The 27,963-nt window shown below is 44.5% G+C and overlaps 1 protein-coding gene across 1 annotated transcript in view; it reads left to right on the plus strand.

The window, feature by feature from the left end:
• Nucleotides 1-23,915, plus strand: part of CD9 (CD9 molecule) — a 32,503-nt gene extending 8,588 nt beyond the window's left edge. Inside the window, exons 2-8 of the mRNA XM_082223328.1 lie at nt 12,826-12,928; nt 15,071-15,168; nt 17,522-17,596; nt 19,087-19,179; nt 21,143-21,235; nt 22,260-22,343; nt 23,543-23,915. Of these exons, the coding sequence (XP_082079454.1) occupies nt 12,826-12,928; nt 15,071-15,168; nt 17,522-17,596; nt 19,087-19,179; nt 21,143-21,235; nt 22,260-22,343; nt 23,543-23,608 (612 nt within the window). The 3' untranslated portion in view covers nt 23,609-23,915. The remainder of the gene's footprint in view (nt 1-12,825; nt 12,929-15,070; nt 15,169-17,521; nt 17,597-19,086; nt 19,180-21,142; nt 21,236-22,259; nt 22,344-23,542) is intronic.
• The last annotated feature ends 4,048 nt before the right edge of the window (nt 23,916-27,963 follow it).

The following is a 27,963-nucleotide window of genomic DNA, read 5'->3' on the forward strand; positions in this document are numbered from 1 at the left end:
CAATCTTTACCCCTTTTTATGAATTATTTTTATTACAGTCATACCTCAGGTTGAAGTAGCTTCAGGTTAAACATTTCCGTGTTGTGCGCCGCGGCGACCCGGAAGTAACGGAGCATGTTACTTCCGGGTTTCACCACATGCGCAGACTCTCAAAATGACGTGGACGTGGCGATGTGTGGATACGGGTTGCATTCGCTTCAGGATGAGAACGGGGCTCCGGAACGGATCCCGTTCGCATCCAGAGGTACCACTGTACTTCCATAAATGCAAAATTCAGTAAAACATTAAAACACACACACAAATACAGCATATCCGAGGTGCACCATTAGTTAAAGGTTCTGATAATTTCACCAGTACTTCTACTTGCAGCTCACATTTTAACTTAATAGTACATTATACATTTATGACAGACGAGCTATGACAAATCTGAAATGCTGTATAAATGTTAAGCGGCATGAGGCTTACCACTTCGTTTCACCCCTAATCTCTTAATTATATTTGTTTGTACAGTATTTCTGTTTTGCTCTCACCCTGTCAGGGTGGAGTACAGCAACATAAAAACCTTTAAATGCAGATTTTCTTGAGTAGCCATTCATTCCAAACATTTATCTCCAGAACATGCACAATACATCTCCAATAAGGCTGTTTGTAAAGGATTACTGAGTATGTACTGCGAACTGCATTGAACATGCTGGGGCACGATGCACCCACAGAATTCCTGGTTGATTTAAGCATGGGCCCTCGTGATTCAGCAGAACTGGTTGCTACGGAAAGGCGGCTTTGTGTGGTTCTTCCATGTTGAAACCTGTTGTGGTTGTGTCACAGTGAACACACATAAGCAAAGCATAATCTGCACATGGGACAGGGGGCGGGTGGTCAGTCTGCTGTCACAAACATCTCTGTTTACTGTCTATGTGGAAATAGATGCCTATGAGGTCATGTCTTCCTCTTGTCTTGCACAGAGGAAGCTGCCTCTAGAAATGTGGAAATGTTCACTTGCAGGATATGGATGTGATTTGTTTTAAACTATAATCTCTTCATCACCAAGAGAATGTCATGCAGTAGACCCTGGACCTCTAGAGAAGTGTAGATCCTTTATAGAATAGTCATGAATATGTCCGCAGTCTGTCTGTTTCTATAAAGCTTGGACCGTAAGAGGCTTGGCTCTGTAGCCCAGCCTTCCTCAACCTCGGCCCTCCAGATGTTTTGAGACTACAATTCCCATCATCCCTGACCACTGGTCTTGCTAGCTAGGGATCATGGGAGTTGTAGGCCAAAAACATCTGGAGGGCCTAGGCTGAGAAAGCCTGATGTAGCTTCTAAAAAAGGTAAAGGTACCCCTGACGGTTAGGTCTGGTTGCGAACCACTCTGGGGTTGTGCGCTCATCTCGCTTTATTGGCCAAGGGAGCCGGCGTACAGCTTCCGGGTCATGTGACCGGCATGACTAAGCTGCTTCTGGTGAACCAGAGCAGCGCACGGAAACGCCGTTTACCTTCCCGCCGGAGCGGTACCTATTTATCTACTTGCACTTTGACATGCTTTCGAACTGCTGGGTGGGCAGGAGCTGGGACCGAACAATGGGAGCTCACAACGGGATTCGAACCGCCCACCTTCCGATCGGCAAGCTCTAGGCTCAGTGCTTTAGACCACAGCGCCACCTGCGTCCCTGCTGTAGCCTCTAGCCTTAGACAAAAGATGGGAGATAGTGGGAGATTCTGTGAGGTGCATGTATTCAGGAAGTAGATTTGCTTGTCGCAGTCCCCACCCCCAAGTATGAACTGGTAATTATGGGTTTCACAGGAATGCTTCGATCAAGACAGTGAATTGTTTCCATGCCTGTACTATAACAATAGCCTGTGGTCCAGTGCAAAATAGACTACCATCTCTGTCCACATCAGTACATAGCATGTGAACCAGCCAAAGGGGGTAAATGGCATCTTCAGATTGTTCAAGGAGCACCCACACCCATGTTAACCCAGTGAATACAACCTCATCCAAAACAGGATGAAACACCCACTAACAGCATCTCTGTTTTAGCGGGATTAAGCCTCAGTGTGTTGGCTCTCATCCGGTCTATTAGTGTGCTTCAGCTTCCATTTGTCACTACCACTTACCTAAATTAGATGAGAAATAGAAATGAAGTTGATATCCACATATTTATTGCATCTCAATCAGTTCCATATATACAATATTTGTCAAAAAGCATAGGTAGCAAGATTAAACCCTACCCTGTACTAAGGAATGGGAGAGTTGTCCTGGAGCACCGGTCAGAAGGCAACTACCATAAAAGCAGTGCCTTTAAATCCCAGTGATCAAAATCTAGAAGGGTACTATGATAAGTGGTATGGAAAGCCCTGAAAGGTCTAGGACAGGCATGTCCAAAGTTTGTTTCGGGGGCCTAATCCGGCCCGTTGGTCAGTTTAATCCAGCCCCTGTGGCAGTTTATTTCTGGGGGTAATGGGGTAAAATAAAAATACTAAAAAAAAAAAACCTCAACAACTTTGGGGTAAAATCATAAAAAAGCTCAAGAACTTCAATCCTAAAGGTTGGCCCTTTGGTGTCAGCCCTCACAGCCCTTCACTTCATCAAATCTGGCCCTCTTTGAGAAAAGTTTGGACACCACTGGTCTAGGAGAACTAACACACTCCTACTGAAGGAGCGTCTCCACCTCCATCGTTCTACCCGGATACTGAGGTCCAGCACCGAGGGCCTTCTGGCGGTTCCCTCACTGCGAGAAGCCAAGTTACAGGGAACCAGGCAGAGGGCCTTCTCGGTAGTGGCACCCACCCTATGGAACACCCTCCCACCAGATGTCAAAGAGAACAACTACCAGACTTTTAGAAGACATCTGAAGGCAGCCCTGTTTAGGGAAGCTTTTAATGTTTGATGTATCACAGTATTTTAATATTCTTTTGGAAGCCGCCCAGAGTGGCTGGGGAAACCCAGCCAGATGGGCGGGGTATAAATAATAAATTATTATTATTATTATTATTATTATTATTATTATTACTCCCCATCTCTCTCCTGGCATGGGTACTACCACAGGATGATCAGGGCAGTTTCTGTACAAAAACTAGGTCTAAAACCCAACTAAAATGGATTGAGAAACTAAGTCTCCTCCAAGCTGGGTGTGGGAAATTGAAATTTATCAATTACGAAAGTGCTTGCAGATCAGCAAAGTTGTTTACATGCCATATATTTACACGGTTTAATACAAAATGTGGTAAAAATATGTTGTCCTCATTTTCGCCAAATTATGCATACAACACAATCCTGAGCAAGTTTTCCGAACACCAAGTGAAGTTATGTCCAAGGTTAGAACTTGCATGGAAAAGTGCATGCCCTCCAACATGTCTCTGATGAAAACAGGGACATTTTTTCTATATTTGTCTGAATAGGGGCACTTATGCCAAAGATTGTTGCCTGAGCAACATCCCGCCTCCACGAGGCCCCAAAGTGATTCTCAGACTTCTGTTTGCATTTTGCAGTGGCTTATCCTGCAAGTGTTTATTCTCTGGATTAAATTACACGTTAGAGGAAATCTCCCCCCCCCCATGCCTTAGTGTCCATGTTTGTTCAGCAGAGACAAGGGATGTCCCCGTTAAGCCTGAAGGGTGATTCTGTCTAGAAAAAGGCTCCCTTTTACATATTGGAAAGGCAAATAGGTGTCAGTGATTACCAGGGAAATTCATCAAACATCATTTAGCTGTAAAAGTTGCTTAGTGGTGCATACACAGAAAGAATATTACCCAAGTTTCTGGAAATTGCCTAATTAACCTCTAGCAACGTTTGGCTATCTAGGGCAAAATTACACAAGGAGACCAATATGGAGCTAAGGTTTTATTGCTAAGGGAAAATACCACTTGCCCTATTTAAGTGCAGTGCTAGGGTCTTGGAAGCTGTTGCGTAACTCTTCTTCTGCCCCCCCCCACTTCATTTATAGGATGTATTGATCTATACAGTGGTGCCTCGCAAGACAAAAAGAATTTGTTCCGCGAGTCTTTTCGTCTTGCGATGTTTTTCATCTTGCAAAGCACGGTCCGTCACAACTGCGCCTCTTCAAGCGGCTTTAAAAAAAAAGCGCAAGACGTTTTCGTCTTGCGAAGCAAGCCCATAGGGAAATTCGTCTAGCGAAGCAACGCAAAACCCAAAAACCCTTTCGTCTAGCGAGTTTTTCGTCTTGCAAGGCATTCGTCTTGCGAGGTACCACTGTATTGACATTTGCACTCAGATCCCTCTCTGTGATTATTTTGCCCTCATTTGTCTTTCTCAGCTTTAACTGGAAGCTGGCAATTGCCTTTTACTCAGGACCTTAGCTACTGGCTATGGAGCAATCTTCCCTGCACTAGGATTTGAAAAATATACATTTTGGGGCAGCACAGGGCTGAAATACATATTTCAAAAAGCTCTAGGTGCCATCACCATCTATTTATTTTATAGGTATATGCTAAAATGGCTCCTAAATAGTTTACAACTATGAAATCAATACACAATCATCAAATTACTGTGTGCCCGGATATCCTAAAAAAGGTAAAGGTACCCCTACCCGTACGGGCCAGTCTTGCCAGACTCTAGGGTTGTGCCCTCATCTCACTCTATAGGCCGGGAGCCAGCGCTGTCCGGAGACACTTCCGGGTCACGTGGCCAGCGTGACAAGCTGCATCTGGCGAGCCAGTGGAGCACACGGAACGCCGTTTACCTTCCCGCTGGTAAGGGGTCCCTATTTATCTACTTGCACCCGGAGGTGCTTTCGAACTGCTAGGTTGGCAGGCGCTGGGACCGAACGACGGGAGCGCACCCCGCCGCAGGGATTCAAACCGCCGACCATGCAATTGGCAAGTCCTAGGCGCTGAGGTTTTACCCACAGCGCCACCCGCGTCCCCTGGATATCCTAGCATAACTCTAATCCAGTCCCGGCCCATTCCTAGGAATTCTGTGGCACCATGTGGTTTCTCTCTCCTTTGTGACTGAAAAGGTTATTTCCACCCTCTGAACATAAATTGCACCATCTATCCTTTGTGAGGCATGGCCAACTTTACTCATACTGTGCCAGAAACCAATTCTTCCCCTGCTTAGACTTGCACTGTGGGTGCAAGTTAAGGCTTGGGGTGGCAGGCAGAGCTTGGGTTGCTTTTATTCAAGACTTGCGTGGATGATATCCGCAGAGTCGTGTGGAGTGTTTTCATGCACCATCTATTCTTACATGCCATCTCTGTTCTGCCTCTTAGGACTATTCTTGGGGTGCCTTGTTTGTTCTGTTGTGCACAGTCTTGCCATCCTGAGGTTGCAGCCCCTTTCCTCGCACCGAGAGTTAACTTTCTTTCCCAGGAGTGGATAACTTTTGTCTAAAGTGCACATGGAGTGCCAAAATGCATTCAGCCTTCCATTTCACATGTGTGCAGTAGCCGTGTTGAACTGGAAGTGTGATTCTGTATTGAAGGACAATTACGTATGTGTGTTCTTTGGGTTACGTTGTCCCGCTAAATCACAAGAGCTAGAAATTTGCTAAGTTGATACTCATCCTGGCTGCTGAGCCAGCTTGGCTTTGCAAAGAGAGGAAGAAAAGCAAGGGCTAAGCTACTCCACTCTGGCTACCCTCCTGTGGCTCCCCTGTGTAGACAGATGCACAAAGTGCACTGCAAAAGAAGTTCAGATGATATCTTCCGATTCTTGTCTCATCTAAGACCTTAGGCTCCACAACACTGCACCCCTTTTTCTCTCTCCTCTCCTACTGCCACCTTAGGTTTTACTGTTTGTAGCCAATGGACATTAAAAAGTAACTTCAGTAGCAAACAAGGCAGCCCACAGTTCTTCAGAAATGCAGTAATTCGGACGATTTCCAATCATCGTGGGAAAGGGAGGTCACTAACGAGGTTCAATCCTGCGGATTGTCTCATCTTTACTTTGAGTCTATGACGTACGATCAAGCTAGAGCTGTGATCTCCCGGAGACTGAGTGACATTGCTAGACAAGAGGACATAGCCCAGGTAAAACCAGGGATGTTCCTAGGGGACCAGATCTATCGGACCATACCAGCCCCCTACCTTGCAGAAATCCACTATGTGGAATACCGCAGACTTTTTACAGCGGCTAGATTAAATGTCCTTGACTCTGCGATATTGTGGGGAAGGTACAGGGGAGTACCATACGCCCAGAGAACCTGTCATTGTGCCATGGGTGTGGTTGAGTCCACTGAACACATTCTCTTGACTTGCCCTTCTTATGCAGAGCTTAGACAAAATTTTATAGACCCACTTCTACGTCAATTTAGCTCCCTACCTGGAGAAAACCAGGTTTTACACTTGCTGAATAACGTCACTAGAGCTATACCTTCCTTGGTGGCCAAATTTCTTTTTTTAGCTTTTAAGCGCCGCAAGACTATAATTGACTGTATTGATTTGGGGCTATCTGTTTAGCCCATTTTAGTGTTGGCTAAGCTCTAAAATCTTCTTGGATGTTTTAACTGTGTATTGACAATTGTACTTTTTTCTGACTGACGGTCGAATAAAAGGTTGATGAAATGCAGTAATTCTATGTGATATATCACTGTCTACACCAGGTTAGCTGTAGCCAGAAGCAGTAGGAGAAACGTGTGCTTCAGAAGAGAGGGTGTTGTCTACGGGGAAGATGTTATCCTGCTTTCCTAATTGCCAAGTTGTGGTTAAACACACCAGGAACCTTACCTGCGCTACCAAGATAGCTGTGGATCGCTTCTTAAGAAGTGTTGTCAATGAAAACTTCATGCCACAGCACACTGACCTGGTTCAGATGTTACACGGGGGCATGTGAAACCTAGTTCACACTTTCCTTATACTATAGCATTTGTTTTGAACTAAGTTTGTGCTGAGTTTGAATGAAATGACATTCATTCAGTGGTTACAAATGGAAGCAGATGATTCCAGTTTCCTCCTCCTTGTGGACCTGTGCCCAGATGATTGGGTAGCGCTCAGGAACATGAGGATGTTAGACTGGAATCTGGCCATTGAGCTACTTGATACCTTGCAGCATCTCTTTGTGTTGGTCTGATAGAGCCACCCACTTATCCTAGCAACTGTGAAGGAGAGGGGAGCTATGCACTCCCAAACAACCAGAAGAGGGAAGGAAAAACTTGTAAAGTTTGTTACACTGGCAATGTGTGAAACTTCTCTCCATGTAGCTGCTGAGATCTCCTTTAAGAGCTGCTAATCACCACCTCCAGGGGACGCAGGTGGCACTGTGGGTTAAACCACAGAGCCTAGGACTTGCTGATCAGAAGGTCAGCGGTTCGAATCCCTGCAACGGGGTGAGCTCCCGTTGTTCAGTCCCTGCTTCTGCCAACCTAGCAGTTCGAAAGCACGTCAAAGTGCAAGTAGATAAATAGGTACCACTCCAGCGGGAAGGTAAACGGCATTTCTGTGTGCTGCTCTGGTTTGCCAGAAGCGGCTTAGTCATGCTGGCCACATGACCTGGAAGCTGTACGCCGGCTCCCTCGGCCAATAAAGCGAGATGAGCGCCGCAACCCCAGAGTCGGTCACGACTGGACCTAATGGTCAGGGGTCCCTTTACCTTTAATCACCACCTCCATATCAGGACGTTGCTGCATTTTTGATGCCCTTCTTCTTTTCATGAAGGCTGGCAAGTGCAGAGGGTGCACGTGAGACTTTAAATATGAGAAACTGGTTTATATAGCACTGTTCACAGCGGATAACTTGTGTAAGAATATTGCAGTGACTCTTGAATGTTCAGTGAGAACCCCATCAGAGGTGTTTTCAAGCTACAAAAAAGCCTTAACAGAATTAAAGGATTCACTCTGTGTTTTGTGTTGCTTTTGTTAGACCTGCCTCACAGGCTGCCTTCTCTGGGTCAGCTCACACATGGAACTGTAACATGTGATATTTCACCACGTAATGATAAAGCGCTAGATAACTCTCATCCAGTATTTACATTACTGTTTATTTATAAGATGCGGCCCAAAAGGAGGGGAGAGCCCCCCAAGGCTGTGCACAAAAAAGAATATAAAATAAAAAATATAAAAAATTAAGGTAACAAAATCTTAAACATTTCAGAAATATTTAAAACCCAATGCAGCCATGTTCCTCCAAAAAAAGGGCAAAGTGCAGTCCCTCACAAGAAATGCTGGAGAGAGCAATAATAAATACTTAGGTGGCAGATGCTTAGAAAGGTCTGAGGCAAGGGGTGAGGTGAAGCAGGTGGAAAAGGTTTGCCCTTGATGTTCCATCAGTCTCTTCCCTCTAGCAATATCTTAAGTTCCACTTAAGACTTAGCCATCCGTTCCAGTTGGCAGTGGTTCACCAAAATCTCAGGCACAGGCCTTTCCCAGCCCTGCTACTGATATCCCTCTTGAACTGGTAGTGCCAGGGATTGAGTCAATGTTAGAAACTCAGATACATAAGCTAGATGTCAAATGGCTCCTTAAACCAGGGTTGCCGTGTCCATTTGAGGGGCAGATGGCTTGCAAGTCATATTAGAAAATCAATTTACTCATTTTTCAGGACCAAATCAATCAGCTGCAAGAATAGACTATGTTTGGACATCCAGCGAATTAGTACCTAGAGTTATAAAAATTGAAATTCAACCAAAAATACTTTCAGATCATAATGCAATTAAATGTGAGATAAAAGAAATAGATGAAAGTCATATTTTTCAACACAGTGGTACCTCATCTAGCGTCCACCTCGTCGAGCACCTGTTCCGTCGAATGTCCGCTGCAAACCTGTAAGTACCGGAACGGGTTACTTCCGGGTTCGCCACTCGCGCATGCGCAGAAGCACTAAATAACACATGTGCAGAAGCGCAAACCTCTCTGTGTGTGCGCGCAGACACGACACTTTGTCCAGCATCCTTTTCAGCCAGCGACTGGGGCTCTGGAAGGGATCCCGGTCGCAAAACGAGGTACTACTGTACGACTTTTTGGTTCCCAAAATATTCTGATTGTGCAGATAAAATATAACAGAATTCTACAGGATGTGTTGCTAGCATGTGAAAACAGTTGAGATTAAAGGATCCCCAGGCTTGCATCTTGAGATGGTGTGAGGCACCTACCTGACTTCACTTGGTAGCCAGGAGCAAAATGCGCCTGACAAATTTCAAACACTGGCTTGAATCTGACACCTTCTCTGTACACTAGGGTACAGCCTTCCTTTCATTGTACAGTGGTTCCTTGGTTTGCATACGTTTTGGATTACAAACACGTCAAACCCGGAAGTGCGTGTCCCGGTTTGCAACCTTTTTTTGGATTACGACCCCCTTTTTTTGGATTACGAGCAATTTTTTTTGGAGGCCCCATGGGGGAAAGCACGCCTTGGGTTACAACCTGTTTTGGTTTACAAATGGACCTCCGGAACAGATTATGATTGTAAACCAAGGTACCACTGTACAGGTTTTTCTAGGATGAACTGCCTCCGTTGGGAAAAGACTAGCGTTTGAGGAGATATCAAATGTTACAAACATTTTCACCTTCTTGTTGGATTTGTGATGCTTCCTGTCTCGTCTAGCAAGCCATTGCAAAGGGAAGGGCTGTGGCTCAGGTATAAATCTGCTTTACATGTAGCAGGTCACTGTTACGGAAGTGTCAGGATTCAAGCCCCCAACCCAGGATGTTTGGAGTGGCCGATGGAACCCCAGAAACCGTTGTCAGTAAAATGACACATTTGTGAGAATTTTGCAGTGCTTCCCAACTTGCTCTCACCATGTGAATGAGGCAAATGGGACACCCAGCAGTTAAACACACTCTTATTTCTACTAAGTGTGACATAACCCAAAGAGATACACATGGGAATAGTAGGAATTTTCCACTCACAAAACAAGATCATCTGCTATTCCTCCCTCTTGTTTGTGTGTTTGCCCCTAGGAGATAATCACGTCTTGAGATAAACTACCAGAGTCTACGTGGTCTGGTGAAAGATGGCTGTTGCTATCAGTTTATGCAGACCTTACATTCCACCCAGTCCAGAGTTGTAGGACCCACCCTTTCTCATAAATACATTTCTCTTTCTTTCACTTTGAATTTCTTCGTACTTTCATTTCTCCTCCACAGTAATGAGCTAGATGCATCAATGGTCTCTTGCATAAAGTAGTTCCCTGTGTTCCTAAATTTGGAGGTGTTATGAGAAAAAACAGCTCCTTTTCCCTTCTGGGGTACCCAAGAGCCCATATAGAGGTCCTTTTGTAGGTTCTCTATTGGTAGGAGAAAATAACAGCTAAAAATGGCAGCTAAAAAAGCCAATGCAATTCTGGGCTGCATCAATAGGAGTATAGCATCTAGATCAAGGGAAGTAATAGTGCCACTATATTCTGCTCTGGTCAGACCTCACCTGGAGTACTGTGTCCAGTTCTGGGCACCACAGTTCAAGAAGGACACTGACAAACTGGAACGTGTCCAGAGGAGGGCAACCAAAATGGTCAAAGACCTGGAAACGATGCCTTATGAGGAACGGCTAAGGGAGCTGGGCATGTTTAGCCTGGAGAAGAGGAGGTTAAGGGGTGATATGATAGCCATGTTCAAATATATAAAAGGATGTCACATAGAGGAGGGAGAAAGGTTGTTTTCTGCTGCTCCAGAGAAGCGGACACGGAGCAATGGATCCAAACTACAAGAAAGAAGATTCCACCTAAACATTAGGAAGAACTTCCTGACAGTAAGAGCTGTTCGACAGTGGAATTTGCTGCCAAGGAGTGTGGTGGAGTCTCCTACTTTGGAGGTCTTTAAGCAGAGGCTTGACAACCATATGTCAGGAGTGCTCTGATGGTGTTTCCTGCTTGGCAGCGGGTTGGACTCGATGGCCATTGTGGTCTCTTCCAACTCTATGATTCTATGAACAGAGGCCAACCAGAGAATATTGAGAAACAAAGCAACTAGTAAGCCTGATCTTTATTAAATCTGTTGCCACAGGGTACCCCCCCACACACACAGGGGGGGGGACCCCCGGACAAAGGTGTGCAAGCCCTTATATAGACTTTGAAATTGCCCTCCCTGTAGCTCAAGACCACCACCCCAGATACATCATACCTACAGCACAGAAGGGGTGTAGCCCAAGACGTCCCCCTTAATACATCAGAGAAGGGGCAGGCTACAACAGAAATTTGAGTGCTTTGTTTTTATCCTGTCTGCTAGGTTACCTGATTGGATTACCTGGGCATCCTGGCCACTCTTTTGTTATGATAACTACTCAACTCCTGAATCCAGGTCACAGGCTCACCCTATTCATATCTGAAATGTGCCCTTGAGACAGGATTTGTGAGCAGAGAGACAGTGGGGAGGCAGGGAAATATTTGAGGTCGATTTGGAAGAGAGAAAATGGTTTCAGGACTTTTCTGTGTGTTTCAGACATGTGGTTTACATATTTGTATGTCGAAATATATAAAAGCATAAAAAAAATTGTCCAGTAGCTCCTTAGAGACTAACTAAATTTGTTCTTGGTATAAGCTTACGTGTGCATGCACCCTTCTTCAGATATACCACATATTTGTATGTGTTTGCTTGGTACATTTATGAACACCTATTTTATATATCTAAGACTTTAAAATGGATTAACACACATTTGCAAATTGAATTTTTTTATATATAAAAAGATAAATTTCTGAAATGTTGCAAGGACACGTTATTGTAAATTCTTCTCTTAAAACCATTTATGCAGTGGTTTAATGGTCTTCTCCTGGGAACGCCTTGTGCCCAATAATAATTGTGCTTTCAGGGATGAAACAGTGTATCCTTGAATTGGCTCTTCCGTGAGTTGGCATTGGTGCTTCCATACCCTAGATGGGTCTGTGGGTTTCAAACTGCCATCTGGAAAACTTAAGGGGTTTCTCAATGACAAGATTAGTGACCAGCTTCCTTCAAAAAGCAGGAATTCTACCAAGCTTCTGCAATGTACATTGTGCTGGCTATGCGTTCTAGAGAGCATTTGCAGATAACAGTGTGGCAATGAGGCCCAACCAGCTCAGCCAGATGTTCCACAACAGCAGAACATGCATCTTCAAAAGCTCACCTTAGAAAGCTGTAAAGTGCTGGCATTCTTTCCTAGAATCCCAGTTTGGGAGAAATAAATATTAAAACATTTAGTAGTAGTAGATGAGTTGTTGTTGTTGTTGTTTATTGTTATTATTAATATAATGAATGGCAGTCTTGTGTCCAGAATTAAATAATCTCCTTCATAACACAAATTGAACAACTTTGCAGTGAATTAGGAAAGCCTTGAGGACACTCTCAAGAAACCTGTAACGTTTCAGAGTTTGGGATGGGGAGAGAGGGAAATGCCAAAGGGCATTTGGTTGGCAGCTCTTGAAAACAGTAGATGGTAGTAGATGGGCCTCTCTTGTTCTGAATCAGAACAGGCAATTCTTACATCTTATATCTGTTACCCCAGCAGAATTCTACTTAACGTTCTTACAAACTCTTTATTTCTACATAAACTACATGTTTATTGCGAAAGGTGTAAACGTATTGGCATGCTCAAGGACCAGTATGATTTGGCAGATGGTTTCAGCCATTTAAACAAAAATGCAGTTTCACTCTTCTCTGTTTTTGTGACACCTGTGGGCACAGGGCTATATTAATTGGTGACCCATGTGTTTTCACCCTAAGTGCTCTCCACACTACCCGGGGAACACTGCAGCCACGACAAGCAATCTTTCTGGGAACCCCTTCTCCTGATATCAGCTTCCAAAGGACCACAAGTTTGAAAACCAATTAGTCTAATGCATATGGGTATTTAAAAAGTCAATAATACCTGAGGACTGTCCAAAATTGACTTGTTATACACCTAAAATGGTAAAATACATAATTAAAATGGGGTTTTTTTTGTCCCCAACCCCTTTCTCCATAGCTTGCAGGAACGGCAGTCCTTGCAATTGGACTATGGCTTCGATTTGATAAACAGACGAAAGATATCTTTGATCAGGAGGAGAATAACAATACATTCTATACAGGTATGTTGTAAAATTATTGCTCAGTGGTATGAACAGTACACCTGATACCTTTTAAAAGTATTAACAGTGACTAAGGAAACCAATGATAAGATGTGTGAATATGCTTGATATGGAATGACCTGTTCACATAGATACCAAAATTATTAGGGTATTTCCTTGCCCTTGACAAAGTGAAAATTTTTTATATGTGCCATCTCAGATTCCTTGGTCTCTAAAAATATATCTCCCAGCTGGAAACGGGGGTCTAGTGTGCACCCTAAAAAAGGATATGCCACTTCTAATATACGCTCTGTCTCATGAGACCAGGGCCCTGCAGGATCTGATTTCTTTCCGCAGGGCCTGTAAGACAGAGTTGTTCCGCCTGGCCTTTGGATTGGAGCCAATTTGATTCCCTCCGCCCCCCTTTTTCTTTTTTCTTTTCCTTCTCCTGCAATGAGGCTTCATTTTAATATTTTAATGTTCCATTATTTTAATGTTGTATTTTATTTTTGTTTTTAAGTTGTAATCACTCATCTTGTTTTTATTATTGCTTGTAAGCCGCTCTGAGCCCGGCCTTGGCTGGGGAGGGCGGGGTATAAATAAAAAATTATTATTATTATTATTAATAATAATAATAATCTGAAATTGTGTAGATATGCCACCCCTTGGCAGAAAATTGGATACTTTGATATCTCATCATCACCGCTAAGGATACACATTAAGAGCTGCTAGCACAAAGCAAGCCAAGCCACTCTTGGGAAAGACCTTTAATATTAATATAGTAAAATAATTATTATATTTTGTACTGTTTTTATCTTTAGTTTTTTCCCAGAAAAGCAGCCTTAGAATACTTTGGGGCAGGGATGATTCCAGGCATGGAATCCTGGTCTTAGATTGCTATGCCTTGAAGAAAGGGAAATTGCTATCCTTCCTTTCTTTTGACAGTCCTGCTGTAGAAACATTGGATTTGTGGACAAAGAAGTCTGTGGGATTTTCTCCCTTGCTTCCTCCCCCCCCCTCCCCAGTGTACCAACCAGTGTCAGTTCTTTCTTAGATAATCCCCAGACCACTGACACACTGGCAAAGTTATTAATGGTTATATGTTCCATCCAAACCCCATGAAGGTGTTACTGGTTTCCTAGTCCTTGTCTGGCAGAAGTTTCGATCTGCCGAGCGACGACTTCTTCTTCTTCTTCTTCTTCTTCTTCTTCTTCTTCTTCTCCCCCACGTACATGTCATCAGCTAAACCTCTTGTGTTTTGGAATTGCAACCAGCCTGGATTTTATGCCATGCTCCCTAGACGTGGATGGCGTGCTCTGCCTTATAGGTCATCTTTGAATTGCACCAATGGCTCTCCAGTTGTAACTTTCTAATATGGCCTCAAGCGTTGTGGGAAGATAGCGGAAAGCCTATCCCAAAGGTCATGCACGAGGGGAAAGGTCATCTCTCACACTGATAGTTCAGTGCTGAAGCCGATAATAAAATCGGAGGATTTTATGGATTCCTTAGGAGGAGGACAGAGGTACCGTGACGCAGAAGTGTTGAGGGCAGCCCTCCACAACATATATTGCAAAGCTCTTTCTTTATGGGTAAAGTGGTCATCTAAAGGCCATTGGCTGAGAATGGCCATTTTGTCTGGCCAACTGCAGGAGTTGAAGGTGCTGGCTGCTTGCAAACATTTGCAGATGCAATTGGGGTCTTGATGAGTCCAGAAGCTGGATTATTAAGGTTTGCACAACTGATAAATAACCTTTGATGGGTCAGGAGGGAGTCTCTAGTCAGGAGGGAAATACTCTTAAAAAGGACTGTTGCAAACCTTTTCTGGTGATAAGAGAAGTGATTGGTTTCTATTATGGGAATAGACAAAATAGCCTTCCCCCTGTCCTTTGCACTCACCACCAAAAACCCATTATTATAGAGACTTGTTCTGAAACACTGCTAGTAGTGTTTTCTTTTTAAAGAAGCAACAATAATGGTGTTAGTGTAACCATGTACACAACCTTGAGGTCCTTGGAAGAAAAAGTGGCATATAAATGTAATACATAAATAGTAGTGGCAGTGTAGCTGGTAGCCTTCATGTTGTTCAAACTTGGAAAATGTGAAGGTTTTTTTTAAGCTGAGAATAAATCTGTGTTTTGATTTTTAAAATCCGTCTGCCTCCAGGGGTTTACGTTCTAATTGGAGCTGGTGCCCTCATAATGCTGGTTGGTTTCTTGGGATGCTGTGGAGCGATACAGGAGTCTCAGTGCATGCTTGGTTTGGTAAGTATGGCGTTAGTTTCTACGGTAGGAAGAAGGCTATACAGTGGTGCCCCGCAAGATGAATGCCTCGCAAGACGGAAAACTCACTAGACGAAAGAGTTTTCCGTTTTGGAGGTGCTTCGTAAAACGAATCTCCTATGGGCTTGCTTCGCAAGACAAAAATGTCTTGCGAGTTCCTGCGGGGTTTTTCCCCTCCCCCCCTTTTTCTAAGCCGCTTATCAGCTGATCCAATAAGCTGATAAGCTGCTAATAGCGCTAATCCTCTAATCCGTCAATGGGCTTGCTTCGCAAGACGAAAAAACCGCTAGACGAAGAGAATCACGGAACGGATTCTTTTCGTCTTGCGAGGCACCACTGTATCGCTTTCATGTCTGCTGAATTCTTTCTGGATCCTATTTTCAAAAGGAAGTACTTTCCTTCACAATGCACATAAACTCCTCCTAGAATGCACACTCTGCAAAAGTTGCCAACACAAGTTAGGTTTCAATGTTTATGTCACAGAACTGGATCCTCCTACATATGGTGAAACTCATTCACGTTAGAGCCAGGGGTAGGCAACCTAAGGCCCGTGGGCTGGATGCGGCCCAATCGCCTTCAGAATCTAGCCCGTGGACAGTCTGGGAATCAGCGTGTTTTTACATGAGTAGAATGTGTCCTTTTATTTAAAATGCATCTCTGGGTTATTTGTGGGGCATAGGAATTCGTTCATTTCTTTTCCAAAAATATAGTCCGGCCCACTACATGGTCTGAGGGACGGTGGATTGGCTCACGGCTGAAAAAGGTTGCTGACCCCTGTGTGGTTAGACCATGGATTCCTTGAGTGCTCCCTACTTCATCGAGTAAAAGTTCTCCAAGAAGGCTTTCCTAGTTTTGCTACCTGAGGATCCCTTTGAATCGGAGCTGCCGGGGATTAAAATCTACTTCCATGTGGGAAGTCTTGATATAATTTGCCTTTGAACTATTTCCACTCCCTAATTTGTCCTCCTTTCTATGGGTTTCTATGATTTAGAACAGCCATTTATGGCTTTGGGTGTAGCCCATGGAATTTCCCAGTAAGTACCCATGGGGAGCACAGCTCCAAGTCTGTGAGGCTCAAGGCTTCTCAGTGCATGGCATTGCTTTTTGGAATTCCCAGATACGGGAACAGAAGTGACGCCATTCCGTTGGTCGCTGTACATATATAGTGCAACAAGCAAAGTAGGGTGTGCAATTGGATACTCTGCTATAATTTGATCACAGAGTTCACATATGGTGCTTGGAGAAATGCAACGCAGTAAACCCGCAATTTATTGCACATTTAACTTGTGCACATTCAGCTTTAGGTGTGTTGACATTAAAAAGAAAAATAGGAGGCAGGGTTTCTGGGGGGGTAATGACTTTGGCAATCCCACCTGCTTTTGAACCCAATGTGTTTTGATGATAGGCGATTTTGGCTTTAGGTGCGATCCCCAGAGCAGACCGTATTTTTCTGTGTATAACATGCCCCCATGTATAAGATGACCCCTATTTTGGGGGACTCAAACTGAAGAAAATGGGGGGAGGTTGCCCAGAGCTGTTAAGCTTTTTTTTTAAGGGGGGAGATTGCCGAAAATCACTCGCCCGTCAAAGCAGCGCTGCTGCCCCCACACAGCAAAAGCCGCCTATCAGCTGTTCCTTCCTCGATGAAAAACAAAAAAACGCACACATTATTACTGCAGCAAAAGCAAATAGACACCAGAATTTGTCAAAGCCAGCAATGACACCACAGACCAACAAATCCCAACTCAACAAAATGCACTGGCCATGTATAAGACACCCACCCCCCATTTCTTAACATTATTTATTTTTTGGGGGGGACCCTGACTAATACACAGAAAAGTACGGTAACCCCTGCCTAAGTGACAGGCTTACTGTATTGGGGAAACGTCACTTAGGGTTCACAGATGTGTCTAGCAGTAACATGCTTATTAGGTAAGAGAAGAAATCTCTGTTTTTGCACTGAGAATTTTTCAACGGAGTCAAAGCACTTTATACGCATTTATCACAATAATCCTAAGCGTGCATGTGTAAGTCCTGTTGAACAAAGTGGCACTTCTAGCTGCATAGGATTGGGCTGTGCAAGTGTGAGCTAGGAAGCCGTTCGTTCCGATGTCTCCTCCAATGTCCTTAGTGGTCTTACATGAACTGCTACGCTGAGCCTACTAACCTGCCTTGGAAGGTGACTGTGATAGGGTAACGGAGATAGTTTACGAAGCATGCAGAGCATTCTAAAGCCCTATCTATAGACTTCTTAAGTATTATCATCTCATGCTTTTATAAACCATTGTTCAGCCATGACCTTACTCAAAATGTCTCTCGTCTCCTTTGCCTCTAGTTTTTTACCTTCCTTCTTGTGATTTTTGCCCTTGAAGTAGCTGCTGCCATCTTGGGATTTTCAAACAAGGAAAAGGTAAGACAGACATATTTTTAAAGTTGATTTTATATGCCATCTAGAATTATAACAGAATTATACATCCAGAATTCTGCCTCCAAATAATCTGCTCAGGATTAGCAGATAGAAACATGAAGTAGAGTTTTGGATCACCAGTATTCTCAGGACTTGGCAGCTGAAACCTCCAAGTGATTTTCCCCAGTGGTTTACTATGGGGGCTGTAGTTGTAGTAATAGTAGTAGTAGTGTAGTAGTAATAATAAATACTGAGGGGGACAGAATAGAACTTGAGGCATCCCATAAGCAGAAGGCCATGAGATACAGCAGCAGTCCACTAGCACCACCAACAGGCTCTGTCCTGGCCAGAAAGGACTGGAACCAAGACAAAGCTGTGTCCCCCAAATCGAGTCTGACAACCAATAATAAACCTGTCAGTCTTTAAGATAGCACAAAGCGTACATCATATTTCCTTATTCCAAGCATTCCTTTTTGGTAGAATAGGGGCTGCCTCACCACCCCTCACACTTAGACCTAGATGCAACCACGGTTTTCTGCTTTAACCCCAACTGAGAATTCAAAGCTACACAAGTACTTTTTACCTATCGTCCTCCTTTCCTGCCCCTCTGTAGACATTAAGCCCCTAGATATGGCCAAGTTAGATTTGCGGGGAGGGCAAGGAATGTTTTGGAGATTAGCCTGAAGGACTCCAGCAGTCATGTCGTAGACAGCATATTCCTTTTAAGAATAATTTTTTATTAACCGACCAATCACATCAAATCAAACCAAATTACATAAATTCCAAATTACACAGCCGAATTTTAAGTTTTTGTTGGGGGTACCCATATTTCAAGTTCCGAAGGGGATCCAATCAACTTCTTGCTTCTTACTGCTGTTTTAATGTCCACAAATCTAACCTTATGATGTTCACAGAACAATCCAGTCCTTTCTTATTGTTTTTCCACATCTCTTGTTGTTGTTTTCATATATTTTTCCTTTCTCTTTGTGACCTCTGATGGTCTCCACAAGCTGGTTAGAACAGTTTGTAATCCTGCGTGGATATTATTTTTTTTATCCAGTAGCCATATCCAGACGTTTTCCATATAACATCATTTCCATACATCAAAACAGTCTTAGCGTCATTAATCTTCACCAATCTGCCTCCTTTCTCAAAACCTCTGAGGAGATTCACCAGGAATGCAGTCTGAAAACAAGTCCGTTCCTCCTCCCGGCTTCTAGGCTATAAATCCTTTGGCAACATGGCGACTCTGAATTAATTGCTGCGCCATTCCAAAAGCTCTTATTGCTTCTCGATCTCCATAAAGCATACTTTTGGTTAAAGTTTATCTCCACACAGACCTTAATCATCCTGCTTGGGTCAGTTCAACCGACGATTCTGAGGAGTGGTTCTTCGTAGACAGCATATTCCAGCTTCTCCTTTTTAAGCAAAAAGATTAATGTAACCACTGTCATCATTATTGGGGTGAATTATTATATTGTTTGTGTTTTTAGATTGTAAAGGAGGTGCAGGACTTTTACAAATCAGTATATGACAAAAGAAGGGAACCTGCCACCAAAGAAACGCTGAGAGCCATTCAGGCCGCGGTAAGTCAGATCAGATCTCAACTATTTTCTTTGCTTCTGTAACCAGTTCAGAGCACTTATCCATGATGCGACTGTTTGTATTTTCCCCTCCCGGACAAGTGCTACCTATAGTTGATGTTAACATCCTCACCAATCGTGTTTAAAAGCAACTGTGATTGATGCTCAAGTTGCATCCGTCACAAACACTGTCCGTAGTTGGAGAATTGAAGTGGGGGAGGGGAGGAGGCGCTTGTGAGTTTGGGGGGGGAGTTTCCAAATCTCTTAACCATGCCTAAAACATCCCATCTCCACTGAGCCAGCGAGTACTAGGAATGAAAGCCAGGAGTCCCAATTTGCAACAGCTTAATCTGGGACGCGGGTAGCACTGTGGTCTAAACCACTGAGCCTCTTGGGCTTGCCGATCGGAAGGTCGGCGGTTTGAATCCCCACGATGGAGTGAGCTCCCGTTGCTTGGTCCCTGCTCCTGCCCACCTAGCAGTTCAAAAGCATGTCAAAGTGCAAGTAGATAAATATGTACCGCTCTGGAGGGAAGGTAAACAGTGTTTCCATGCGCTGCTCTGGTTTTGCCAGAAGTGGTTTAGTCATGCTGGCCACGTGACCCGGAAAAACTGTCTGTGAACAAACGTCGGCTCCCTCGACCAGTAAAGCGAGATGAGCGCCGCAACCTCAGAGTCGTTTGTGACTGGACTTAACTGTCAGGGGTCCTTTACCTTTACCTTTAATCTGAAAGGGGTGCTATTTGCATTTTGTTTCTTGGCATGACCATCAGTCGCTCCCACCTAGACCATTGGGGCTCATTGTAATCTGGATGTGTTGTATTCCGGTCCAGCACAAGGCTGCTCAAAAGTTGCTGGACCATGGAGAGCTCCAAGTAAGCAGCTTGTTCTGACCAAGCTGGGGAGCAGGCAGGCCTTTCATGCCTTTAACCCCAGACTACTTCCTCCAGGGGGACGCGGGTGGCGCTGTGGGTTAAACCACAGAGTCTAGGACTTGCCGATCAGAAGGTCGGCGGTTCAAATCCCCGTGACCGGGTGAGCTCCCGTTGCTCGGTCCCTGCTCCTGCCAACCTAGCAGTTCAAAAGCACGTCAAAGTGCAAGTAGAGAAATAGGTCTACTATTTCCGGTGGGAAGGTGAACGGCGTTTCCGTGTGCTGCTCTGGTTCACCAGAAGCGGCTTAGTCATGCTGGCCACATGACCCGGAAGCTGTACGCCGGCTCCCTTGGCCAATAAAGCGAGATGAGCGTCGCAACCCCAGAGTTGGCCACGACTGGACCTAATGGTCAGGGGTCCCTTTACCTTTACCTCCTCCAGGCTTCACCCCCTAGAGACTGTTTCAGAACCACAAAAGGCCAGCCCCTTTGGCCTGAAGACAGGCCCTCCTCCTCCTTTGTTCCACAGCCTCCCGCCTGGTGTGTTCCCAGCACTGCTGGGCTGTTGTTTGTGTGATGGCACGCATCTGATTCTTCAAGCTCAGCTGAGGGGCCAGACGCTGGCTGGATCAGTCCTGGTGCCCTGAGAAGTTCCTCTGGGAATTCTCGCCCAATTGCCTCAGGCACCCTGGTCTCCCAGTCTTTGTATTTAGCTGTGAGACAGTTTCCCACCTGCAGCTTCTAGTCTCTTCATCCAGGTCCCTGCTGGTGGGGCGGGGCGGGGTGTTTCCAGTGCACGTTCATATAGATGACTTGCATGGAAGTGTGAATCTACATGCAGTTGTTCTTTGGCCGAATCTGGGCAAGAGCATAACTATACTGAGTTCTAGAGAAGTTTTACTGCACAGGAGGCTTCCATGGTTTGTAGGTTTTTCTAAAGGCACGTTTTCAAATAATCTCCAAAGATCTTATTTCAGCAAAGTCCTTCAAACTGATAATTTACCCAGATCTGTTGACTGTTTCATCTGTATTTTCATCTGTTTCATCCGTATTTTGAAACACAACTGAAATGTAACTTTTCTCTCTGCTCTAGCTGAACTGCTGTGGCCTCACAGGGGTTATTGAGGCAGCAATTGAAGACACTTGTCCCAAACAGAGCGGTGTCCTTGAAACCCTTCAGCTACAGGTATGTTGTTGTGCCGCAGATAGGGACATGCCTCGTGTTACTGAGTCTCAGCATAATATGGCAAATTCCATCTCTTTGGTGCTTGCATGTATAATACGGTTACCAGATTTTTTCCCCTAGTAAATCCGGGGACCCCTTTTTTTTTTTGAAGCTGAGTAGCAACAGGGAGTCAGTAGTGGGGATGGTGTGCCCAAGCACACATGCATATTGTATATGTTGGGATACTGCCAGGGAGATAAAGTCCATCATGGCCCCAAGCCATCTGCCGGACGTCCATCGATCTCCCGTAGACACGCAGTATCATCGATTAGCGACATGAGTTTCTAGGAAAAAAACTTGCCACATTCTAGAGCTCATGCACACTCTATCAGCAGATAATCACAGCAGAAGTCGCACTCCGGAGAGCATTATTTACAAGCTTTATTCAGCATTGATCAGAACAAAGAAAAACATGACTGCCTGCGACAGTGTCTCAGACAGAGAGAGAGAACGAAAGCAATAGCAAACATAAACATCCTGTGAACAGGAAATACGCAGGCTGTGACACAAACATCCTGCTCCCTTTTAAGGTGGAACGGAAATATCCTAACAGTATAAAGGTGCAAAGCCCTTCTTTCGCACCCTGTGAAACATAAATGTGCAGAGTTTTTTTTAAAAAACTGGGCAATGGCCGGCCGCCCACAACTCCTGAGCCTCCCCCATCAGTCAAAACAAAGGGGGCAGGGGGCAGGAGATCTGTACCACCGGACATCCTTGGTTCCCCTTCAGCAGTGGCAGCCTGCCTGGTAGCGCAGTTCGCTCTGGCTGGCTTCAGGAGCTGCTCGCTGCCATGGCGCCTGCCATTTTTCCTCACCGGAAGTCCTCATATGATATGTTTTGCACAACTGCTGAGGTTGCCGCTGCCATGTTTCCCAGGGACAGATTTGCAAATCCGGGGACTGTCTCCCCCCCCCCCGGAACCGGGGACGTCTGGTAACCCTAATGTATAAGAGTACACAAGGTGAGGGATTGGTTTTTCTTCCAGGCATGCCCTACAGTTATTGAGGAAGTCTTCACCAAAAAGCTGAATGTGATTGGAGCAGTCGGCATTGGTGTTGGTGTGGTGATGGTAAGTAGCAGCATTTTCCATAAGGTTGGCATATAGCTGCATGTTGCATAATGCCAAGCATGGAGTTCTTTGTAAGAACATTATTATTATTATTATTATTATTATTATTATTATTATTATTATTATTATTTTATTATCCATACCCTGCCCATCTGGCTGCATTTCCCCAGACACTCTGGCCAGCTTCCAATAAGGATTTAAAATACAATACAGTGGTACCTCGGGTTACATACACTTCAGGTTACATACGCTTCAGGTTACAGACTCCGCTAACCCAGAAATAGTGCTTCAGGTTAAGAACTTTGCTTCAGGATGAGGACAGAAAGCGTGCTCCAGCGGCGCAGCGGCAGTGGGAGGCCCCATTAGCTAAAGTGGTGCTTCAGATTAAGAACAGTTTCAGGTTAAGTACGGACCTCCGGAATGAATTAAATACTTAACCCGAGGTACCACTGTAAAACACCAGTCATTAAAAACTTCCCTAAACAGGGCTGCCTTCAGAGGTCTTCTAAACATGAAATAGTTGTTTATCTCTTTGACATCTGATGGGAGGGTGTTCCACAGGGCAGGCGCCACCACCAAGAAGGCCCTTACGTGTAAAAGCCGTCAACAGGCTCAATTGCCCAACGGTGGAAAGCCTGCGAGAGAAAACCAGCAGTGGCAAACACTGTGAAGTTCAGTGGCTGGTGTGATCTACTCTCCTGCAGGTTGGGAGGGTTGAGGGCACTTTAGAAATTGAGCGGTGCTGAACTGCTTTCCAAACCATCGCTGGCTTTGAACCCTGATCTCCTACGTGGTATTCTCAGGGACGCGGACTTATAAAAAATATTGGGGGGGCCCGGGAAAGCTCATGAATAATAAATAAGCTCATGAATATGCAAATAAAGTGGCGCCGCCTCCTCGTGAGCGAATAGGGGAGAGCGTGCTGCGCCTATTAATCAGCTCCAAAGGAAATTGGGTGGAGCTTTTGCTCGGGAGGGAGGGCAGGAGGCATGCAGGCAGCCCGACCCTGTGCATTTTGGGCTGGGGGAGGGGCGGTGGCGGCGCTCTGCTGGAGGGGTGCCAGAGATTATTGGGGGGGCGGAGCCCCCCCAAACGAATTTTTGAGGGGGCTCGGGCCCCCTCAAGCCCCATGGAGTCGGCGCCTATGGGTATTCTTCATGGAGAAACTTTGCCAATTGTGCGTCTTTCTCTTTTTTTAGATCTTCGGTATGATTTTCAGCATGATCCTTTGCTGTGCTATTCGTAGAAACCGAGAAATGGTCTAAAGGAGCTTCAGGCAGAGTGGGCTGTTAGCAGCATTCAAGGAATCTCCAGTTATTCACTTTAGCATTCTGAAAGTCATTTCTAAAGTTATATATTTGTTTTAAAAATGCTTTATTTAGTACTGATCTTCGTTTTTATGCTTTGTTTATAAAAGTTTAAAAGAAATCTAATTTTGAGAAGGTACTATATTTGTTAAGCTAAAGTCTAACAACTTGTATATAAGGGTTTGTCTTCTTTATTCAGACTTAACAACTGGGATGTAACTTACATTGGAGAAAATTTGATACTTAATAAAGATTTAAGACCACATAGTGACTTTTATTTTTTTTTTAAGCGCCTTTCTTTTCAGTGTACTGATTCTGATACAGGAGGGGAAATGAGGGCTAAATTGTTTTTTCATGGTAAAGGTAAAGGTACCCCTGCCCGTACAGGCCAGTCGTGTCCGACTCTAGGGTTGTGCGCCCATCTCACTTAACAGGCCGGGGGCCAGCGCTGTCCGGAGACACTTCCAGGTCACGTGGCCAGCGTGTGACGACGCTGCTCTGGTGAGCCAGCACCAGCGCAGCACACGGAAATGCTGTTTACCTTCCCACTATAAAGTGGTACCTATTTATCTACTTGCACTTAGGGGTGCTTTCGAACTGCTAGGTGGGCAGGAGCTGGGACCGAAAGACGGGAGCACACCCCACCACAGGGATTCGAACCGCCGACCATGCGATCGGCAAGCCCTAGGCACTGAGGTTTTACCCACAGCGCCACCTGTGTCCCTTTTTCATGGTATTTCTTAGCAAAATCCTCAAATACTGAAAATGTTTCTTGCATGTGGGTGAGATCCTGACTCTTTTCTCCCATTACTTTAACAGACTTGGTGGGCAGCAAATATTAAACTTAAGCATCCTATTCATGAGCAACCGACTAATAATTGAAATTATTTTAGATATATATTGGAAGTGATTTAATGGATGGTAATTGACAATGAATATCCATGCAGAAGAGTATTTTTTACATGCTGGGGGGGGGGATGTGACAGACATGAAGAGATGAGTCAAAATATTTGGACAGAATTTATGCAGATGGGTTCGCATTTTATACTCAAGACCTAAATCATAGAATTGTAGAGATGGAAGAGACCCCAAGGGTCATCTAGTCCAACCCCCTGGCATTGCAGAAATCTCAGCTAAAGCATCCTTGACTGATGGCCATCCAACCTCTGCTTAAAAACCTTCAAAGTAGCTGAGTCCACAGCCTCTTTAGGGAACCCATTCCACTGTCAAACAGCTCTTATTGCCAGAAAGCTTTTCCTGATGTTTAGCCAGAATCTCATGTCTTGTAACTTGAATCCATTGTTTCGGATCCCACCCACCAGAGCAGGAGAAGACAAGTTTGCTCCCTCTTCCATGTGACAGTCCTTTAGATATTTGAAGATGACTATCGTATCTTCTCTCAAACTCTTTTCCAGGCTAAACGTACCCAACTCCCACATACCCAGTGTGAAATGCATACTGTATATACTCAAGTATAAGCCTACTTTTTCAGCACATTTTTATTGTGATATGGTGAACTGGCTTATACTCGAGTCAATAAGCTTTCCCAGTTTTTTGTGGTAAAATTAGGTGCCTCGGCTTATATTCGGGTCGGCTTATACTTGAGTATATACGGTAATTTAATTTTCAGTTGTCTACAGAATTCTGTCTAAAGAAGCTTTTGAAAAAACGGAGCAGAAAAGAAATGGAATGTTGACTGCAGGCCTGGGCACACCAGTGTGGAAGCAATGATTCTTCAACATCAACTTCGCTGGACTGATCATGTTGTGCGGATGCCTGATGATCGTCTTCCAAAGCAAGAGAACAGCCTTTACCAAAGGTGTCATGGGCTTTGAAGACACTCGAACTCAGAACGCAAGGGAGAAACGTGCTAAGAGGAAGGCACACTTGGCAAATCCACACCGTGATCAACTCCCACCCGGAAACCAATGTCCCCACTGTGGAAGGACGTGTGGATCCAGAATTGGCCTCCACAGTCACTTACGGACTCATTGTTAAAACCGTGTTTATGGAAGGCAATCTTACTCGGCTACGAGTGATCGCCAAAGAAGAAGACATTTACTTGTAATTTTCACTTTTAAAACAGATAGATTGTGGACAGTCTATCCATTCATCATGTAAATAAAGCAAAATGAGGTTGATACCCAAGAGCTTCTTTTAACCATACAGTGGTTCTCAAACTTATCCCGTTCCAAAACCAAAGCGTTCGAAAACCAAGGCACGCTTTCCCATAGAAAGTAATGCAAAATGGATTAATCCATTCCAGACTTTTAAAAACAACCCCTAAAACAGCAATTTAACATGGATTTTGCTATCTAACGAGACCATTGATCCATAAAATGAAAGCAATAATGTACTGCAGTCACACAATCCATCAGTAACTGAACTGGATTCCACACAGTCATAAAACCAAAGCCAAAAAAAGCCACAAAACAAAAACGCAAAATAAATAGCAAAAACAGACAGACGTCAGCGTAACACTCAACACGGAGTATGTTCGGCTTCTGGAAAAAGTTCACAAACTGGAACACTCACTTCTGGGTTTGCAGTGTTTGGGTTCCAAGTTGTTTGAGTACCAAGGCATTTGAGAACCAGGGTACCACTGTATTATGGTTTGCCATGGCATAATTTTAATTAATCTTGAAAGGAACTTTATTCTTAAAGCGTACTTGCTGCTGAATTATCATCTGCCTGTGTAACACAGAGCAGTATGTTCTGGCTATGGAGTAGAAGCTTAATCGAGGCTTGTTGGCTTCTATATTTAGAATGTGGGTGGTGCCTGCAAGTTCCCCTGTAATTGCAAGGCACATATAATGAGCTACATCTTTTTTTTGTTTTGCTGTTTTACATTGGTTGAAAAAAGAAAAAGAGGGAAACAAAAATGCATAATTACAGCTTGCAACATTCAGGACCCCAAACAGTTATATAGAACCAGAGGTCGTTTTGTGCGCTCTGTAACTGGATCGCAAAACCAGATGAGAGATTTTTCCATTGTCAGACACAGACTGCCACATTCTCCTCTTACTGAAAATAAATCTACAAGGCAGCCATTCATTGGGCGTGAATGCTTCACTTGACTGAGAGCCCTGTTTGATGTTCAATAGATCTTCAGAGCTGAGCTAACTGCTGGCCTTTGTGCGTGGGTTTGTCAATTGTGACATTTATCCCAGCAAACTCCCAGCAAATCGGACTACGGCAGATTTAGAGCTTTTAAGATGTAGTAGAAACAATTCTTCTTAAGATGAGCATTCTGGAGAAGAAACTGGCTGTCATTCTAAGCATTCCCACATTGATTTCAGTGTGCTGAAGGTGGAACCACAGGCCACAGTGCCAAGGCAAAGTTGTGTTTGCCAAGGCAACACCAGCGTAGGTGTGGGTGGACCAGCAACAGAAGCACAAGGAAAGTACAGTGGTGCCTTGCAAGTCGAAAAGAATCCGTTCTGTGATTCTCTTCGTCTAGCGGTTTTTTCGTCTTGCGAAGCAAGCCCATTGACGGATTAGCAGATTAGCGCTATTAGCAGCTTTTAGCGGCTTTTAGTGGCTTATCTGCTGATCGGATCAGCTGATAAGCGGCTTAGCGGCTTAGAAAAGGGGGGGAACCCGCAGGAACTCGCAAGACATTGTCGCCTTGCAAAGCAAGCCCATAGGAAATTCGTTTTGCGAAGCACCTCCAAAATGCAAAACTCTTTCGTCTAGCGAGTTTTCCGTCTTGCGAGGCATTCGTCTTGCGGGGCACCACTGTACTTAACTTTTAAACACCCAGGAGTGGGGTGTGTGGCTGCTTTATATAGGGTTAAAGCAACGTTATGGTGGGGGTTACGCTCCCCCATTCTAGATGTGCAGAGGCTGGCTCAGATTACTCAACAGGAGGAAAAGGTAATCTGCACATGCACAGGTGCTCTCTCTGGGATGGGAGGTACTACATATTCCTCTCCATAACTAGCTAACTTTGGAGCTAGTAAGTCTTGAATTACAATGGAAATTCTTTTGGCTTGTGTTTTTCTGCTGCTCCCCACCCATCCTGCAACTGTCATCTAGCAGCTGCCCAGGTTCCATCATCATCATCATCATCATTATTATTAGAATTTATATGTCGCCCTGTATCCAGGAGTTTCAAGGTGGTTCACAGAATAAAATCAAGATATAAAACCACAAAATACATAGTAAAAATAAAAACACAATCCAATAGCACCTCCCCCCCATATTAATAATGCTATTAACAGAAGCATGAATCTGGAAGTTCTCCTAGAGTCCAAGCCATGGTAAAGTTAAAGGGACCCCTGACCATTAGGTCCAGTCGTGACTGACTCTGG

Source organism: Podarcis vaucheri (genome assembly GCF_965113315.1).
Source record: "Podarcis vaucheri genome assembly, chromosome: 5".
NCBI classification, from domain to species: Eukaryota; Metazoa; Chordata; class Lepidosauria; order Squamata; family Lacertidae; genus Podarcis; species Podarcis vaucheri.